General features: G+C 40.9%; 2 protein-coding genes across 18 annotated transcripts in view; one reads left to right on the forward strand and one right to left on the reverse strand.

Moving 5' to 3' along the window:
* The window catches only part of AGPAT4 (1-acylglycerol-3-phosphate O-acyltransferase 4), a 66,444-nt gene extending 60,413 nt beyond the window's left edge, over positions 1–6,031 (forward strand). For 9 of the 13 annotated variants that reach the window (XR_014217494.1, XM_082215311.1, XM_082215312.1 and 6 more), the window contains one exon: positions 672–6,031. Coding sequence is in view for 8 of the 13 variants with exons in the window: in XM_082215311.1 (XP_082071437.1) it covers positions 672–757 (86 nt within the window). In the remaining 5 variants the exon portion in view is untranslated. The remainder of the gene's footprint in view (positions 1–671) is intronic. The other 4 variants (XR_014217497.1, XR_014217495.1, XR_014217496.1 and 1 more) reach the window with 4 other exon arrangements.
* A 1,241-nt stretch (positions 6,032–7,272) lies between these two features.
* MAP3K4 (mitogen-activated protein kinase kinase kinase 4) overlaps positions 7,273–20,092 on the reverse strand; it is a 77,416-nt gene continuing 64,596 nt past the window's right edge. For all 5 annotated transcript variants that reach the window (XM_082215178.1, XM_082215175.1, XM_082215174.1 and 2 more), the window contains 10 exons: positions 19,464–19,564; positions 18,022–18,102; positions 16,783–16,974; positions 16,136–16,206; positions 15,927–16,043; positions 14,493–14,652; positions 12,966–13,088; positions 11,655–11,761; positions 9,447–9,626; positions 7,273–7,836 (listed from right to left, as the gene is read on the reverse strand). In XM_082215178.1, coding sequence (XP_082071304.1) covers positions 7,816–7,836; positions 9,447–9,626; positions 11,655–11,761; positions 12,966–13,088; positions 14,493–14,652; positions 15,927–16,043; positions 16,136–16,206; positions 16,783–16,974; positions 18,022–18,102; positions 19,464–19,564 — 1,153 coding nt within the window. In that variant the 3' untranslated portion in view covers positions 7,273–7,815. The remainder of the gene's footprint in view (positions 7,837–9,446; positions 9,627–11,654; positions 11,762–12,965; positions 13,089–14,492; positions 14,653–15,926; positions 16,044–16,135; positions 16,207–16,782; positions 16,975–18,021; positions 18,103–19,463; positions 19,565–20,092) is intronic.

The raw sequence follows: 20,092 nt of genomic DNA on the forward strand, positions 1-20,092 counted from the left end.
TGTAGGCTTACTGGTATATGCACATAACTGCTTAAGGATTTTACAGCTGAACGATAAAATAAACAGCTGAACGATAAAATTGTGGTGTCAAAAAGTTTTTGACAGTTGTTTACTGGCTCATCATGCTGGCCTATCTGGGTTCCATTTTATGAGTTCACTGAAGGGGGGAACTATACTTTTCTCTCTTAAAAAAATGCCTTATAGAAATACCATTATTTGTACTAAGATACCTGCATGCAGACTGAAATTCAGTTGGCACTATTCCTGCAAGTTACAATAATAAAATGTTAACACTTAGAACTTAAAACAGTTAACTTGTGTGCTTAGCAGATGGCATCTGCATGAATTATTGTGAACTAGTGCTAGGCCGAGACATTCCTGTTCATCCACCAACTTGTTGACTGCTGGCAGAGTTGCACTTCTGCTCTCATCAGATTTGGTCTATTAGCAGTTGGCCAGTTGTACTTCAGATTAAAATGTTTGGTTTTTCTCACAACATCCCAAATTGTCAGTGGTGCTCATTCTTCTTCACATAACCTTCTGAGGTGTTTAGCTGTTTAAAAGATAACACACTCGGCTCTTCTGAATGCCTGACGGCAGACTTGTGGTGGGCTGCACTTCTCTCTTGACTGGTGATTAATGAAACTATCCCATTCTTCTTCTTATTTCAGCTACTGTTGGTAGTCGATGGATGATAGGAGTTACGGAAATAAACAAAGGCTCGACTTACGGCAACCACGGCCACAAGGAAAAATGAAAGTGAAAGCTCCAGAGACTGCTTCATACCCAAAGGGAACCTGCACACCTCCTGTGGACTGCAGTGCGCCATTCGCCTTCAAATCTACGGAAGCCGAATGCAGTGAGATGGCCATGAATTCATTCTCTTTGCCCCTTATTCCTCCAACTTGCAGGGGATATTGGTTCATATTCTGCACATTATTTTCAAATTTTCCCCTATTCAAATTAAGGAAAATAAAATATGCAATGACAGTGTAGCAAGCACCTGAAGGAACTGATGATCAGTTTCTTCTTCCTTCTTCCTTCTTCTTTAGCGGATTAACACTGTCAATCCGTTTTAGTCGTTTTATAAGAAAGTGAAATTTATTTTCTCCAGAAAGTAAGCCTTATCACCCGTGAATTTGTTCAATCCCTTTTAAAAACTGTCTGAAGTTAGCCATCACACATTAAGGCAGCAAGTTTCATTGTTTAATGATGCGCTGTGTGACATTCTCCCTTTCGTCTGTCTTTAATTTCTTACCCTCCAGTTTCATTGGATGACCCTGAAGTCTAGTATCATGAGAGGAAGACATACATTTCCACACCAGGCGTACTTTTTCTACACCATAATTTTGTGTCTCCTCCCTCTTGATTTTTCCCTAAATAACCTCCAATGTTGACCTTACTTCAGCCCCCTGATAATTTCGGTTGCCCTTTTTGTGTGTTTTACAGCTCTACAGTGTACTTTTTAAGTTGCAGTGACCAGAAATGTGCACAGCATTCCAAGTTTGGCAATATATTTTTCTATAAAGGAAGTTTTATTCTCAGCCCTATATATATGCCCTTTTCACAGCAGTTGGGTACAGGGCTGTCTTTTATTGGGCTATCCACTTTGCCCGTAAAACCCCAGTTACTGTCAAATTTGACCCCAGCACTGTACATGGAAAGTTAGCATTGGGGACAGTAACTTTTTACAGTTAATTCTATTGCTCATTCACCTCTTTCAGAACTCTCTGTAGTTCCTTTTTGTTTTTAACCACTCTGAATAATTAGGTCATACCATAAACTCTGACATGTCACTGCTCATCCCTATGAAAAAGTAAAAAAAACCCACCCACTCCAATACAGATATTACCAGGGACCCTGTTTACATCCCTCCACTATGAGAGCTGTACGATTAGTCTGAGGCTCTGCTTCCTGACACTTAACCAGTTACCGATTCATGAGATCTTACCTGCTCCTTTGCCATTATTTCTAAGCTGGTTCAGAGCTTTTGTTGAGGGACTTCATCAGAACATTTTGAAAAGTCCACACACCTTGTTGACACTCAGATTAAGGGATAGTGAGAAAGGACTTGTCTTCTGAAGGGTTATGTTTAGCAAGAATTGTTGTTCTGCAGATAAAATTGCCCTGGAACAGGCGTTACATTAAGTGGCCTGTAATATCTTGGGCCTTTTAAAAAAAATGTGTTACATGGACTGCTTCTCTGGTGCAGAGGTGGATGTTGATGCTTTTGGCAGTGGGGCTCAGCACTTCATCAGCTGGCAGCTGCCAAGATGCTTGGACCTTTCAAGCTTGCCTTCCTTTTCTAGATCAGGAAAGCCCTGTTCAAGCATAGTAGTTCCTGTTTGGAAGTGACAAATTTCCCTTCACCAACTTTTGCCCCAAATTTCACTGTAAAATTCATGCAGGCGCAGAGAAGGCAACCTGTGCTAGAATGAATGAAACTGGCTGACATCGCTTGTAGAAGGATCTGTTCCATCAAAGAGGAACCTCAAGATTTTGTGGGTGATGTCTTAGTGTAGTTTGGCTGTCGCCACAGTAGCTATGCAGTCAATATATAAATGTACCATGTCATCAGCAAAATGGACAAGGGTTGAAGAAATGGGTGATGCAAGCTGTTAGAAAGATTGCTGTTCAGTAAATGCTGAGTGTGTTTACATTCATTGTGTGTAAGTCTGCAAAGATTGGTGCGTTGTACAGTAACATTGCCAGTGCCTTTAGAAATTGTGTGGGAAGGTGAGGGTTGGAAGTGCAGGTATCATAGGCACCATATGAAAAGACGCTGCACCTGCCTTTTAATGAGTATAAGAAGACTCATTTGGAGTTAAAAGGTGGTAATTTTTAACTGTGTATCATAGGACAGGAATCTTTACAATCTACTCTCCTTGTTACAAGTACTAGGGTTTTGTTTTCAGTTTTCAGTTTTTTGTTTTTGTTTTGCTCTAAGTAAAGGATCTACAGTGGTACCTTGGGTTAAGAACTTAATTCGTTCCGGGGTTCTGTTCTTAACCTGAGGTACCACTTTAGCTAATGGGGCCTCCCGCTGCCACCAGAGCACGATTTCTGTTCTCATCCTGAAGCAACGTTCTTAACCTGAGGTACTATTTCTGGGTTAGCAGAGTCTGTAACCTGAAGTGTCTGTAACCTGAGGTACCACTGTATCCAGAATTCAGCCCTTTAAGCATGTTTGAGAAATCACTTGTCCTCAAACGTACTTAATCTGGGCTAGATCATGGGGTAAGCATATCTGACCTTACCAATAAAACCAATAAATAATAAAACTGCTAGTAGCACTAAGCAAAGCAGGGTCCAGGTATGGTTTCAAATTGGATGGGGGCCACGTCTTGGGCTAAATGACCCTACAAGTGTACTATTTTATACCCTGCTTTTTCCTTTGTCTCTTTGGGTTTGGTTATGTGTAGGAGAAAATGCAGGAGATATTTGGATGTCTACTATAAATCATTTCAACAATATCTGAGGCCTGAACTGGTGGTGGATAAGTGACAGTGGTCTGTTGAAGGTGAGAAAGTTACGTAAGTGTATACTTGGCCCTAGATATCAATAACCACCAGAAGCAAATATTTGGCTTTTCCCCCATTGTGCTTTTGTCATAATTTGACAAAAGAAGGGAGAGAAAATAAAAAAAAAGTTTTTTGCAACGATATACACTCTATAAAGCAAAACCTTTAAGTCTTCATTGAAAAAGGGGGTGTACAACAGTGATATAACAAAATACCATTTGCCAGTCATATATTTAGTCACATTCTGCAGGGGGGGGGTGAACATATTTTGACTAGTGATGTTGTTGCTTTTACTCTTTACTACAGAGCTCCATGAGCTGAGCAGCTGTTCAGAATTGAAATGCTGCTGCTGCTGCCCTAGTGTTTTTTGCTTGCCCTCTGTCAAGTTCAAGGAAGTCCAGTGGTTCTTAACCTACCCCATCTTTACACAAAAAACAAACAGCAATGAGACCAAACCTGCACATTTGTCCACACAAACTCCTTGGCACCAGTGACTCACGTAACTATTTAAGATTCAAGCCTACAGTCTGCATGCAAACATGTCAGAGTGAAGGATCTGGTCCTATGAAAACATTTGTTATAGGGAAGAATTTTATGTTCTTACCCTGTAGCCTGAAGAGAAACATAAAAAGTTCTACTACTCGCATTCGGCTGAATACTTCGTTAAGCAACTCAGAAGGCGATAAAAAAGCTAGCTCGTGAATCAGTCGCTGACTGGGATACAGACTATGTGTGGTCTTTGTTATCTTAAAAAGCCCCAGAACCAAGGGGGGAAATAGAATGTTGGCAAGCTCCCTTATACAATTCCATTCTCCAAGGTGTATGTTTCTTTATGTGTTACATTCTGGGGGGAGAAATGCAGTTTCTGCCTCAGCTGCTCCTGACTTTTGGATTATTTTTTCAGAATGTTAAAATTCACCACTTTTAAAACTATGTTGATGTATGCTAATTAGAATCCCCCCTCTCACACCTCTATGACTATTACAGCATGGAGCAAACGCCTCCTCACTGCCACTTAATGGAACAAGCTGTGGCCACAACAGAGGGCCAATGCAATAACCCAGTCCATAAATACCAACAAGGAAACAAGAGGAGTCTGTTTACACAGTCACTAGGTAATTAAATGCAGAGGAATTACACAACAAACATGGCGTTAAGTGACCCTTACCTACACTGAGTTTCCTCTGATGAGCGTATTTCTAGGATGACTGATCTGCTTCCAAAACACACAAGCAGTGATCCTCAGACACAACTGAGTCAGCAAAAAGTTTTTAATCATAGTATCATGCATAGGTTGTTCATAATTACCAACAGCTCAAAAGCATTAGGACTGCATTATGAATCTCAACTTTCTGACAGAAGTAAGAATATGCTTAGAAAAGGCACATACCTCACCTGTGAATAGTAGCAGAGGTGTGTTGTTCAGTCTGGGTTGTTCAACTGAGCCAGTTTCCCTATCAGCAAGGCCTGTGCCAAGCCTCTAAAATATTCATTTTAAACTGTAGTTTAAAAAGCAGTTTGGAACTCAGCCAGCTGGACCCTCTGATGTTTGGGAACTACACTTGCCTTTGGCTCATTTCCAAGAAGCTGGGACAGAACAACTGGAGCTCTAGAAGTTCAAAAGCACGCCAGTGCCAGTAGATGAAGACTGTAGGTACCGCTGTGGCGGGAAGGTAAAATAGTGTTTCCGTGCACTCTGATTTCCATCATGGTGTTTTGTTGTGCCAGAAGTGGTTTAGTCATGCTGGCCACATGACCTGGAAAGCTGACCCACATGATGCTGGCTCCCTCGGCCTGAAAAGCGAGATGAGTGCCGCACCCGGACTTAACAGTCCAGGGGTCCTTTACCTTTACCATTTCCAAGAACCCTTGAAACATCTAATCTTTCCCACTCACACACAGAGCCTAAAATCTTAGAGGGTGAGAAACTGGAAGTGGATGGCAGACAATGAAGTATTAGTACTCCATTAAACAGTAGCAGCTCTCTATTTTTGCTAATTTGACTAGAAAGCCATATGTACCAATGGCCCCATATAAATAACTAACCTGGCCTCATGATTTAACTCAGTATGGCTATTTTAGTTCAGTATAACCTTTTAAAAGAGGGTTATCATTATAAAAGAAATTACTTTCATACCTGATTCATTCCTTGCACTTCCTCAAATTCTTCTGACTGCAGTGAGAGTTGGAGGCATAAACAGTCGAGGTTTTGTGATGATCTGTTAGGCTTATTTTGACATTCTGAAAACCTAAAATTTGAACATGTACATTTAACACTGAATCCCAGCTCTCCACAAGTGGGCAGGTAATGAGAAAAATATCACCTGAGATTGAAAGGGTGCTTGCCAAAATAACAAAATTTGACTCTGGTTTGGTGTATTAAAGCAATTTCGTATTGTCTTGTTAAGTATCAGTGTTCACGCCCCATGAACAACTGTATGTTTTAAAATTGCCTTAACACAAATAATATTAAATATTATGTTTATACAAAAATAAAGATGTTAAAATAATGAATGTTTAGTTTGTAATTTTTATGAATCTACATTACCCAATAACTTCTATCTGATAAGACAGAAGAGGTCTAACACCTGGATTGCTTTTAGCCCCCCCCCCCAAGTTCAGCTTGAAACAATATAATAGAAGCATTCAGTTGTCTTTGCTTTTAAGAACAAAGAATATATTCTACTGTGCTGTTCACCGTTTACAGGTTTTTAAGATGCCACTGCCAAGCATCCACCTCAAACACTTGGGCTGATTCATACAGCCCAGTTTGTGACCCACACAATGAACACAATCGTATGATCGCCTGCTCATCTGATGACTTCATTATATTATGATTACAGTGGTACCTCAGAGGTTGAACAGAATCCTTTCCAGAAGTCTGTTCGACTTCCAAAATGTTCGGAAACCAAGGCATGGCTTCCGATTGGCTAGAGGAAGCTCCTGCAGCCAATCAGAAGCCAGGGAAGCCACATCAGACATCCCGGTTCCAAAGACTGTTTGCAAACCGGAACACTCACTTCTGGGTTTGCGGCGTTCGGGAGCCAAAACATTTGACTCTCAAGGCATTTGCAAACCAAGGTATTACTGTACAGTCTATTCTTGCTATTTGCACATGATGAACACCACCACCAAGGGATTAGATTTGGTCTTGTCATGTCATCCCCAGCAGTTTTGCTTTTTTATACCTAAAAAGGATCTTTTCTGAAACAAAGCAGAAGTTATAAAGGCAAATACAGCACAAATGCTTAGTAACTAGCAACAGAGAGGGAGACACATCAGAGAGGGAGAGGGAGCACACACAAGAAAATCACAAAAGCAGCCTTTCAAGATTCACTTCTGTGATGAATAACAAAAGACCTGAAAGCTGAATGTTGTAGAATTATCAAAAGAACTTGGCTATTAAAGGTTACAGGTCTTAAAATGCCACCAGAATTATACCTGCACATGAAATGTGTTTTAGGATCAATAAGTAAGCGCCAGTTACTTCTGCGCACTGGTGTTCAAACTTCAGACTGAGCAGAGGACTAAAGAGCAGGTCAAGTCACAATTGTGAACAAATCCTGAAGCTGCTACGTACCTTATCAGTAGACATAAATTGCATCGGTTTTGGTGATGTACACTATGGTTTAGATCAATGAGCTAAACTAGACTATTAAAATGTTGCAGAAGTACTGTAAAATTACAGCCCTTGAATGCGCTGACAGGTTTAACGGATAACAGCTTCGAACAATGAAATAAAGAAAAAGACTTCCTAAAATAAACAATTTATTGAGGAAAGGCCTTTAGATTTCATCAAACAGCCTTTGCATAACAAATCAAGCTGGCCAATAAAAAAACAACAAAAAAGGTAGAAGTTCACAGTCAGTGCACTCAACAAACAGGAGAGTAAAAACAAGGTCCAGAATACCTGATATAACACTAACCTTTGCTTTTTTTCGAACCTAGAAAGTTCAAAAATACTACATATTAACTTTACAGTTCTCAGTCATATGAGAAATGGAGGCGAAGGAACAAAAATAAGGTCATGGTCCATTATACAGTAGTAATGGCACTTTCACGGAAACATGCAGCTTCTTTGAACTCGTGGGCATCGTCCCGGGAGCAACGCCCACCAAAGGAAAATGAATGAGAGCAGCAGTAGAAGTGACGCTGGTCACCTGTGCAGTCTTCAGTCATGGAAACTTTTGAACTGTATCCTGGGTCTCAGCATAGTCTTTATGTAAATATTACATACAGTAGTGATTAAGAGATACTTCACCAGAGAACAGGAGGCCACGCATTGTGCATAACTTCATTCTTCATCTGTGCACACCTGGGATGGGTTATAGTGACCGGGAGAAAACAAAAATAATCAAAATCTACTTTGCACAGGTTCAATGAGGGCTCTGCAGCACTCTGTAAAGACAGCGCTGCTCATTCATTTACAGGTAGGTAGCTGTGTTGGTCTGCCGTAGTCGAAACAAAATTAAAAAAATCCTTCCAGTAGCACCTTAGAGACCAACTAAGTTTGTTATTTGTATGAACTTTTGTGTGCATGCACACTTCTTCAGATACTCACATGATCATTCACATTGATCATGAGACCTCTCCTGCTGAAGATCAATAGGCAAAATGGTGGTTATCAGTGACACAATGGGTCAGTACATCGGATGTTAACCAGAAGATTGCGGTTCGAGCCGACCCAGGAATTCTACGATTCCATGGAAACATTCCATTTTCATTTCTGAATGGAGTGGCCAACACCAAAGATGTCTGCTATGGTATCAGGCTTTCCCAGCTCATCATCATCATCATCATCATCATCATCATCATAGTATTTTACCAAGAATTAAGCATGTTAATTAAATGTTTGCAATAATGTTTCATTGAACTCAATCATAGTGGATAAAAAGATCACCAGAAATGCACTATAACAGACTAGGCTGGCATTAACACCCAGGTGGTAGAAAGAGAAAGGGCAGCTAGCTCTGAAAGGGCACACACTGCTCCTCTTCCAGTACTTTCCCCCATTGTGGGAGGAACTGGAACACTTGCATAGGGTTGCTTTTCCAGACATATACTGGTGTGAATGCTCACTCCCGTGGGGGAATGTAACAAGATACATTTTAACTGACTTCAGTATTATATATTTAAACCATCACAACTCACTCTGGGACCTCATGGTCAAGGACGGATAAGAAAATCCATTAATAACAATGTGTTCTTTTAAAACTTAAAGTTGTTCTAGTAAGCACTCCGTGTCTCTTCCTGCTCCTCTCCAGTTGGCTATCTGTAGTCTTTAAAACGCAATAAACCCTCAGTAGAATTGTGGGAGAGGAAAGTGGGGACATCCTGGCTCCCCGCCCCCCTCCACACATCAGAAAAGGCCTTCAGGTAGAAAACCTTCTGTACTTGCACTGGCCAGGGACCCTACATGAGGACAGTATTTGTCCTCCAGCAGAAGGAGGGTAGCGGGCTGAGCAAGATGTGACAGAACGGGTGAAGCCAGCAGATATCGCACGAATCTTTAATGCCTAAGTAGGGCTTAAAGGAAGAAGGAAAGACTCTGCTGTAGTTTTCAAGCCCTCATGTGATTACAGTCGTGTGAGGGAGATGGCAATGTTTTACGGCGCTGCTCTCTAGATGGCATCCTTGAGGGCCCACATACAAATTGCTGTCCATGTGCTGGTGCTGAAATTCTGAAACACGAAACCTGCAATACCATGTGTATAGGTTCTCCACATGATCTAGGACCCTGGCCATTTTAGGGGTTTTAACTGTGTGGACACACAAGGATATAGCAGACTCCCTGCTTCAGAGCATCAGATCCAGCAACTGCCTTGTGCTCCTGGCCAGTGCAATTGTAACCTGAAGAAAGATTCAGTTCTCCAACATCCCGATCCCATTCTTGATGGAAATTAGAAGAAAACAAGTTTAACCAACCTTGACAAACGAATGGTCGAGGAGCTGGCTAGCTGTCCATCTCATCTTTGGCTCACTTTCCAGGCAGTGAGAAAGGAAGTCCTTTCCTTCTGGGCTTATCTTTTCTGGGATGGGAGGCTTATGGCCCATCCCTACTCTATACATTATCTGGAAGTTGTGCTCAAATTCATGCCAGGGCCTCTGCAATGAAGGAGGTGTTGAAAGGGTAAGCTTGCAAATGAATTGATTTAACATAGGCTTGGTGCTGCATTTCTCCATAAGCAGCATAAAACCCTCGAATAGCAGACTGTGCAAGTTTCAATTCAGATTGCACTCAGGTCCTGCTTGTAGGCTTCCCTTTAGCATCTGGTTGGCCACGGTGAGAACAGGGTGCCAGACTAGATGGGCCTTTGGCCTGATCCAGAAGGGCTCCTCTGAGGATTTTAAAGAAGTGCACAGTCTTATGGAGAAATTCTCAATCAGTATATAGAAAATTAGCTACTTCCCTGTTCCATTAAATACATTAACACTCAACCTGCACATTAAGGAGCGTTACATAACAACTATATGGACCTCTGTCCATATATATATAATATGGGTATAATATGATATGGCTCTTTGCATAAATCCTACACACACACACTTGATTACAGGTCTACATTATCAAAAATGGGGAAACAAAGCCCAAAATGAAATAGGATACAGAGTAACACTCAAAGCAAAGAATGGCCATTCTGAAATGACAGAACCGTAGTGGATTACAACCTATTATTATCTTTCAAATACATTAGAGACCGGGGCATTCTGAAAAACATGTGTTCCAGCAATAAGTGAAAATTGTTGGGATACAATTACACAGCAGTAAAAGCCCCAACAAATTATACTCAGCAGATGGGGAAGAGGTTCTGCTTTCTATACTGCAGTTATCAGATGCTCAGAACTGAGAGTTTTCTGTATTTCTTGGCTCTGGTAATGGCAGCAAACAAAACATTCTGTCCCCAAAACATTTCCCTACAACTCAGGGACAGCTTAATGCACATGCTGAATACAAAACGGGGCTTCAGTATTAGTTCAATTATTTTGAGTGCTTCTATCTTTGGACTTTCCTGCAGAGCACAGCATAGTGGATGTTTCGCTAATACACAACATAAATGCAGTGGCTACATTCCAAACTGGGGGGAAATTTAACAGTCTAGTATCCTGTCCAGCCTGCCCCCCAAAACAGAAGCTCCTTCATAAGTTATTAGTTTCTACACAGAAATTAAATCTGTGCTGATACTACCACCTGATCTATATATGTGGGGACAGTCAAATATTTGTGCTTCCAGTCACACCCAGTTAACATACAGGTATTTTACTGAAAGGAGAATGAAGACAAATATATGGAGCAACTTGATTATGTTCTCTCCATTATGAGAAATTTCATGGATGGCATTGGATAACAAGCTGAGATATGCAACAGCCTTATGCCGGCATGTTCTATTTGGTGTTTTGGATGTAATGGGAAGCTGTGATGAACTGCAGACACCCTGGCTTGTTGTGATGTGCTAAGAAGGGTCAATACAGTTGGGCACAAAGCTTATTCACATCACAGTTTATCAACCCAAAGTATCCACATCCAAAGCAGGCCTTTGTATGAGGAGAGCACACTGAGCAAATAAAACAGAGCTTTTATTTTATTATCCAAAATGAGTCCTTGTCCTCCTGCCTATATGACCTTTAATAGCAACACACACACAACACAACAACCCCAAGTACAATTCCTCAACAATTTTCTCAATTTCAGCCACAGGATATTTTAGACAAAGTTGGGCATCTTTTGCCCCCAGGCTTGTTGTTTAGTTGTTTAGTCGTGTCCGACTCTTCATGACCCCACGGACCAGAGCACGCCAGGCACTTCTGTCTTCCACTGCCTCCCGCAGTTTGGTCAAACTCATGCTGGTAGAAACACTATTTGACACAAATGGGCCGCAGGTTGCACATATCTCTTTTACACTACCATACAGCTTCATGAGTATTTGTTTAGTCGTGTCCGACTCTTCATGACCCCACGGACCAGAGCACGCCAGGCACTTCTGTCTTCCACTGCCTCCCGCAGTTTGGTCAAACTCATGCTGGTAGAAACACTATTTGACACAAATGGGCCGCAGGTTGCACATATCTCTTTTACACTACCATACAGCTTCATGAGTATTTGAGGTTGGCTTAATCCTGTACAATAACGCTTACCTTCCCAGTGACCATTTCAATCACAACACAGCCTAGACTCCAGATGTCTGCTGCACGCCCATGGCCTTCTCCTTTAGCTCTAGTGATCACTTCAGGAGCCATGTATGCTTTGAAACAACACAGATAATCACATCAGATTATGTAACAAAAGGAAGAAGAGTCTTCTACAAATGGGATTCAACTGAGAAACCAAATCATGTCTAACAGAATAGTAAGTTACCCATAAGTTTTGTCTTGCTGGCAAGCACAGGTTGCTTATTTGATCATCAGCTCTCTGTTCCAATGTGTTAAATGCACATAGTCAATACATTTTCACAAGTTTAATACAAACCACCTCCAGATATTTTCTGCTAAATTAAAGAGTTACATATCCCAGTTTTCTACTTGCTCCAAGCAATGGAAAATTGCAAAATTGTGATTATGCTGGACTGCTACAGAGCCAGAAATCCATATCTTTAAAATTCTCTTATGCTAAGCAGCCGACAATAAGAATTTATGTCAACTTTAAACCGATGCCTACAAAACCAGATTTGTAGTTTAAAACTGATAGACATAACCAAATTATTTATTTGTGCAGCCGTTGATATAAAATGCTTTAGCCAATACCATTCGTCTTTTTTATAAACAAAGAATGTTTCACATATAATTTGTTCCCTGTGCTCTGACTAGAAACGGAATAAACGTTTCATTAGTCTTCTGTTGCAGAGCAAGTGCAAAATGAGCTTCCAAGGTAAAGTAATTCTGCAAATTATTTAATGATTTATGCAATACAACTAGTGCTGTCTAGAATGTCTAGAAAGTTTTAGGAATAGAATTCATTTTTAGGAATAGATCCTTTAAAAATTAAATGTCCAAAGTGCATCACACTCTCTCTGTTTTCATGACTAACAAATTGGTATTATCATCCCAGGGTATGGGATGGGGGGGGGGTGAAAGAGGCATGAAATCAGACACACCCACACAGTGATTTGTTTTTGCATTTTAATAATGTAAAGCACATCTGATCCTTTTTGTAAATGTTAACTTTGAAGCATGCCAAGTCCGACTGCATGAAGACTATCTTGGAGTTGCCTATACTGACTGGTAGCGATTCTTCAGGGGCTCAAGTCAAGAGGTTTGTTCCCATACACAAGGGAATGTGTGCCAGTTGAAATGAATGGGTAAGCCAGCATGGGTAAGGCTCTCAATGTGAACATCAGAGCTCATGTGCCCATAGCAAAACAATGCATCAGAGCAATTGTCTACAATAACACATTTCATTGGTTTTAGTCAGTACACACAAGGAAACCTCCTTGGCATGTTCTCTATTACCTGCAGTCCCCAAAGTACTATTCACTTCGCCAGGCATCGTCTGTGTGTTATTCTTTAATTTTACTGAGCAGCCAAAGTCTCCCAGCTTAATCAGCCCCGATGAAGTAAGAAATATGTTTGCTCCTGAAAAGGAGGGGGAGAGTGATTGATTCTTAAATAAAAAATTAGACAGGATTTTAAACCCAAAGGAGACAGTTTATTATAGAGTGATCACCCTAATTACTGGTCTGGAGGTCTCACTAGGCAACCAGGCATAGATACTGTGGTACCTCGGGTTAAGTACTTAATTCATTCCGGAGGTCCATTCTTAACCTGAAACTATTCTTAACTTTAAGCACCACTTTAGCTAATGGGGCCTCCCGCTGCCACCAGAGCACGATTTCTGTTCTCATCCTGAAGCAAAGTTCTTACCCAAGGTACTATTTCTGGGTTAGCCGGAGTCTGTAACCTGAAGCATATGTAACCTGAAGCATATGTAACCTGACTCATACCATCTTTTGGCACTTTGGTACCCATTTGGGAAACACTTTCATAGGATAACACTGACCTGATAAAGGAATTTCATTCCAATCCTTAGTTTATGAAATACTACCCCACCTCTGTACTCTGGGGGAAATCCTCCACTGGATCCTAGTGGATCCCATTCCTGGGGGTTAGGCAAGCTCCAAGACACTAATCCCCAACTGTGCATAAGCATACATAAAATAATGAAGAAATCAGTATCTTTTCAGATTTTAGGAGGTTGGGCACTGAAAAAGAATATAACCAACAGGCAGCTGTTCTTGGCTACATAGCTTTGATTAGCCATTACATTTCATCATTTGGAATCCAAGTCACCATTAGGCACAGAGTTTTATGTATGCTTATGCACAGTTGGGAATTAGTGTCTTGGAGCTTGCCTAACCCCCAGGAATGGGATCCACTAGGATCCAGTGGAGGATTTCCCCCAGAGTACAGAGGTGGGGTAGTATTTTTTCACAGATCTCTCCCCTCAACTAGCCACCCTCCAATATTCTCCTGGGCCACCTCTAACCCTCCAGAGCAGATTTCAACAACTCGAGGAGGTGGCTACCAACTACAGAAACCACCACCAGTAATACATTTTGGCCCCAGAAAATAAGGTTCTGGAAGCACTAATCCAGAAGGAAAAGGGTGACACATTATGTTATAATGCTTTAAACCGTAACTGATTGTAGAACGTTTGAACTGTTTGAGAATGCTTTTTTAAAATTAAATTGTAGGTGTGTTTGCTATCCCAGGTTCCTCTGGGAGGAAAAGCAGAATATGCATTAAATAATAGAATCACAGACTTGTAGGGCTGGAAGGGATCCCAAGGTTCATTTTGTCCAACCCCCTGAAATGAGGGAAATGAAATAAAGAAAATTGGGGCAATCTCATTAACATGGGGTTTGCGTAGCTTTATATCCCCGTGTTTTGTTATATTCCCAAAGTTTGTTTTTTAAATGCAAACCTGCAGATCAGCCCAGAGCAAAAAAGGAAATGAAAGAATTCAGAAGTGCTGCTTACCTTTGATGTCCCGGTGCACTATGCCATGTTCGTGCAGCACATTGATGGCGGTTGTGATCTGCTTAGTGTAAAGCCTAATGACATGCTCCTGGAGGCCCAGCCTTGACACTTCCTCTAGAGTTCCCTCATCACAGTATTCCATGAAGATGTACATTTCTTCCTATAGTTGGGGGGCAAAGAAAGGAATCTGGTCTCATTGCATCTTCTGTATGCAGAGTAAGAGTCTTTCAAATACACGTTTCTGTAAGCTACGAATGCCTTGTGTTTTTGCCTGGAATGGTAGCTGCACAGCACAGTACCTTGTCCCAGATGTGTTCTATACAGGCAACAGCTGGTAAGGGGGGGAAATGGCAACTGTCTGCTGTGATGGGCTTGAAGATGGTTGCTAAGCATACCAGACAAAAGTAGTTTGGGCCACCATACCTAATGCAAGAGGAATGCTTTTATCTCATACAACATCCATAAGACTCTCTATGCTGCAACATAAAATAGGCAGGGCCAGTGTAGACATGGTGCGATATCCATTTCATAGTAGGAACAGACCTTGTAGATTATTGAGTTCCCCCGCTGCCTAATGCAGGAATCTTGGAACAAAAGCATCCCTGATAGATGCCGTTCCAGGCTCCACTAAAATACTTCTGCTGGTTTGGAAAACCACCTCCCAAAAACACTCTGTTCTATTGCTAAATCTCTCTTAAAATAAGTTTCTGCAAAGGTTTAACCAAAATCGGCTTCCTTGCAATTTCCACACCAAGCTTGTACCTGGTTGGTGCGGAGGTCACTTTGGTACTGCTAATGCAGTGGTTTGACTGCACTCCATCGTCTCTCGAGACAGACGGATGTCAACAAACTTCTAGTCCTACCCTCTGAAGCAGACTGCAGAACAAGTCTGTTCCAAATCTAAACTGCCACCCACTTCATGCTGCTGTTTGCTGTGGGTACCCACACTGCACCTGTATCCCCACCTCCAGCAGCTTCGGAGAGGAGGGATTTCAGTTAGGGCCATCTCTGCTCAGCCTCAATCCCAAACTGAACCCACTCCAGCTACTCCTTTTAAGCACATAAAAAGACACAGAGAAGCTGGAGTATGACGCTTCCATATCACACCCAGTTTTGATTCTTAAATAGGAAGGGTGTTATTCAGCTCAGAGTAGACACACTGAAGTTAATGGACATGGTTCACTTAGGTTCATGGATATCCCTGAGTTTACTCTGACTAGACTTAGCTGAAAACATCCCCAAATATGGTTCTGAAATATATCACACATCCACTGTTTCCACTGACCATGTACAGATGTGATGAAATGCAACATGATAATATTAATATGGCATGTAAAAGGGGCCCCAAAGGTTCTGTGTGTTCCTACCAATTAAACTGATTAAAGTTTGTGGACCTAACTTATTTGCGTGTGGCAGCGACTGAGGTTTGCTTACCCTGTGGAGTTCAACACCAAAGTACCGAACCAGGTTAGGGTGCTTAATGCCTTCAAAAATTTTCAATTCATCTGCTGTTTCTTTGATTGTTTTGTGATCATTTGGTTGAAATCTTATCTGCAAAAACAGTGATTTTTAAAATTAACATTGCTGCTGATACAAAGCAGAAAATAGAAAAAATCAGTGTGTTTTATTAGTCTAGTACTTACTTCTTTCATGGCCATCAGTTCACCAGTGTCAACACTGATGCAGGTATACACTTTCCCATATTGACCTTCTCCTGCAGAATTGTAAGAATAATAACAGTGTAAGCAGCCTGAACATATTGCTCACAGAATGAACAATGACTCCTGTAAATATGTGTATGGATCCTCAATGTAACTTTTCTGTGTTCATCCTCTAATGGTATTAATTGAAACTGAGGCTTTAGGCAAGTAGTGTTTAAATTGCTAGAACTTCCATACAGAGAAAGCTGCTTGGGCAAAATCCCCTCTAGATCATTTCAGAAGAACCTCCTTTGTAACAAATGCAAATTTGTACACACAACACTGAGTACACGAGTAAAATGTTCAACTGATTCCACCCATAAACTACAACAAGACTGTGATTACGCAGAAATGGAAGACCAGGTGATGCACGCACATATATCCTCCTTCACAAAGATGATCATGCGTTTGGGGTGGGGAAAAGGGCAATCAGCCCAAGTGCTTCTCCATATACTACTGCACTGACTTATACTCAGCAGATGCTATCTTCAACAACAGTGCATTTAATATGCTGCTTGGGTTTCATGTATTGTAAAATAAACTGCAGTTAGGAATACAGTTTACTGAAAAGCAGCTTACCAGAAACTTACCAATTTTGTTTCCTCTCTGCCACTTAAAAGTCACCTTTCTCAAGCCTACATGCATGACGTTATCGTAAGATTTGGGAGTGTTGCAAACTTGGCCAATAATATTTTTCTGCCTCATTTCTCGGTACCTCTTTTCTTCAAACAGCTGGACAGATTTCTGAACTGCCTCCATGGGTCCCTGCCTGGAAGCAGTGTCTAGGAATTAAGACAGAAAGGGGGAAATTTTGAACAAGTCCTGTTATTGCAATTTCAATCCCTGGGATCTCCAGTTAAAAGGAAAGCAGGCTGTAGAGCTGTCAGATCTCTGCCTGAAATCTCAATGAATTGCTGCGAATCAGACAGTCAGTAGAGGGCTAACACAAGACAGCACCATATATGCATGACTGTCTGGTATCAGCCAAACTTATCAACCTCAGAAGCAGTTAGAGAATGACTTTTAGACAAAAAAAAGCAAGCAGACTATAGAGAACCATTACTATATGAGTTTAAGATATGGTAAGCTGCAATGCTGATAAAACTCATAAGTCATTCTTTGTACACTTTAAATTTAGGCCATGAATGAGAATAGACATGAACAAGTATCTATTGTCATCTCCCGCTAACCTTTTGCCATGCATGACTGAGGGCTTATGGTGCAGCAACCGTACCACCTCGGTTTCATGTGGTTTAGTTTGGTGGTTCTTGAAATGATTCAGTAAATGCCATAACTTTCTGAATCCTCCACCAGGCATTAAGAGCTGTCAATGGCTGTCAAGTTTAGGTTTTGCACCAATATGCACATTTGTGTATACTAACAGAAACACATACATACATACATACATACATACATACATACATACAATTTATTGGTTTTTGCACATGTTTTCCAAAGGTAACATCCCATCTTATACAACATAACAAACCTTTGGCTATCACAGCCTAGGACTTCCGTCAACCTTGACTAATGGTTTTCTAACTTTCTTTCTGATTTTGCATTTTATTTTAATAGTTATTGCTATAAAATCCAAATCTTAAATAAACTCCTTCTTAGTCCTTTTTCGCAATAATTCATATAGTTCTCCTTACAAAACTTCTTGCAACCCTACAAGCGATGTACTAACAGAAATACAAGTCCATTTACTAGGAAGATATAGTTTGGTGAGAGCTTACAGCAAAACCAACTGGCATTGAGGGCATTCCTAAAACTCATACCTAGCATTAATGGCAAAACAACACAGCTAAGTAGCCAACTCTTATCTTTACCTTTGGTCTGACTGATAAGAGTCCGCAGCTCCCAACTTCTTCGGGCTGATCCACTAGAGTCTCCTTTTGGATAAGTAGGCTCTGTGAAAACAAAATGCTTTAAGAAACTGATGGCACTGATATAGAGCAGAAAACTGATTTATTTATTTTTACCCACTGCTTAGCACTGGTTCCTGTTGATGTTAGGATATGAAGATGGTTCAAACTATTATTAGGGCCCCACAGTAGTATAAGCTATTTACATAAACACGGAGATCGATTGCATACTCTTTAGAGACAATTTAGTTGCAAGGGTAGAAACAAGCACCACTTGTTTTGGTGGAGGAGGAAGGGGCCGGTGCCATAAAAACGGGCTAGGTTGCCCCATGCAATGCCTTTTAGTAGCCCCCAGTGTCCACGGAGGCAATGCTCCTGTGGGTCAGAAAGCTATCAGAAATAGCGTTATATGGCACCACAGACTACTGATGCCTCCCCACCGCAAGTGGAAATGCCTTTCTACTCACAGAAGGAACCTCTTGGCTCCATGAATTTAAGATGAATGGGATAAGGGTGGTGGGACTGATGAGACAATGCTATAAAGCATTCATTCTATAGAAATTGAAGGTTATACACATAAAAACAACTGTGCATAGGAATATGATTAAATGTAGAATAACCAAAAAGTGAAAACCAAAATTACTGTCTGAAATAAACTGAAAAGAGTGTCAAAATCTGAAATGTTCTAGGTTCCCATTAGAATCACAGAATGGTAGATTTGGAAGGGTTAATAAGCAAAAAGTTAGGTCTGGAATGGACAATAACCCGATTAGTCATAATGAAGCTGTAAAAATAAGGGCAATTTCTCATTCTATATTTATGGCTGGCTTTCAATAACAGAGTCTGCTTGCTACATGTTGATATTTCAGTATCAATTTGTAAGGGTATTTGTAGGGGTTGGTCCTAATTATGGAGCGCAGCCTTCAAAGTAGTGGTGCCTCTATTTATTCCACAAGCGTAGTCTCGGCAGGAATCCTGCCTGGTTTCATCACTTGTTGCCTTTCATCATTTAGTTAATGCCCTCTTTGATCATCAGAGCACTTAATTAGCAGGTTAGCTGATCACTCTCCAGACTTACAATTCCTCATTTTACTTACTGTTAGTGGGGCATAAATGATGCAAACAACTACATTAAATTACAATAGCAGATCTGCTACGAAAAGCGTTCTACCATAAGGCATAATAAAGATAGATCCTAATCTGCCGACAGATTCACACCTTCAGTATTTGGGAATGAGAAGGTCAAACTGATAGCTCAGCAGAAGAACCTGGCCTTGAATGGTTGTTTGTTGGCCTTGAAATAAAATGACTGTTTGTTGGCCTTGAAATAAAATGGTTGTTTGTTTTAGGGAGAAATGCATAAACAATTTGGTGGGGGGAAGCATTACAATTTAGACAGCAATCACCTTCACGTTCTTCAGTGGGACTTGAGTGGCGGCTTAATGATCTAAACTGCAGTTCAGCAGCAATTGAAGCCAGTCTATCATTTTCAGGGACGCTGGAGCCTCTGTTTAAAAGAACACACACTGCTGCTGTCGTAATTAGCACTTTTACTCCCCGCCCCCCGACAATTTTCTAAAAGCAGAAAGCTTAAATAAAGTGGAAATAGCCATGATTCTGTATGTTAATGAAAGCCACATACTAAGAAAGCAAACTAAATGTTTATAGTCTAGATCTGCATCCTGGTTAAAGAGAGAGAGAGAGGAATCCCCAAATATGATTGTTCTCCAAAAAAAAGCTGCTACTAATATTTGAGAGGGGTAAATGCAATGGCACCAGTACATGCAAATGTACCATAAGGCTACATTTACATTTGATCATATAGTCATGGAACTGTGAAGCTGGAAGGGACCCTGAAGGTCATCTAGTCAATGCAGGAATCATCGTGAAACAGGGAAGGGGGAACACTTGTGGAGGCGCCAGATGTCGCTGGTCTACAATAAACCAGGCAACAATCCTGTTAGGTCAAAGGAGCTTGTCCACTAGACGTAGTTCATTTTTTTAAAAAATGGAGCCATCTTACATATCCAAACAC

This window comes from Podarcis vaucheri (genome assembly GCF_965113315.1).
Source record: "Podarcis vaucheri genome assembly, chromosome: 3".
Classification (NCBI taxonomy): Eukaryota; Metazoa; Chordata; class Lepidosauria; order Squamata; family Lacertidae; genus Podarcis; species Podarcis vaucheri.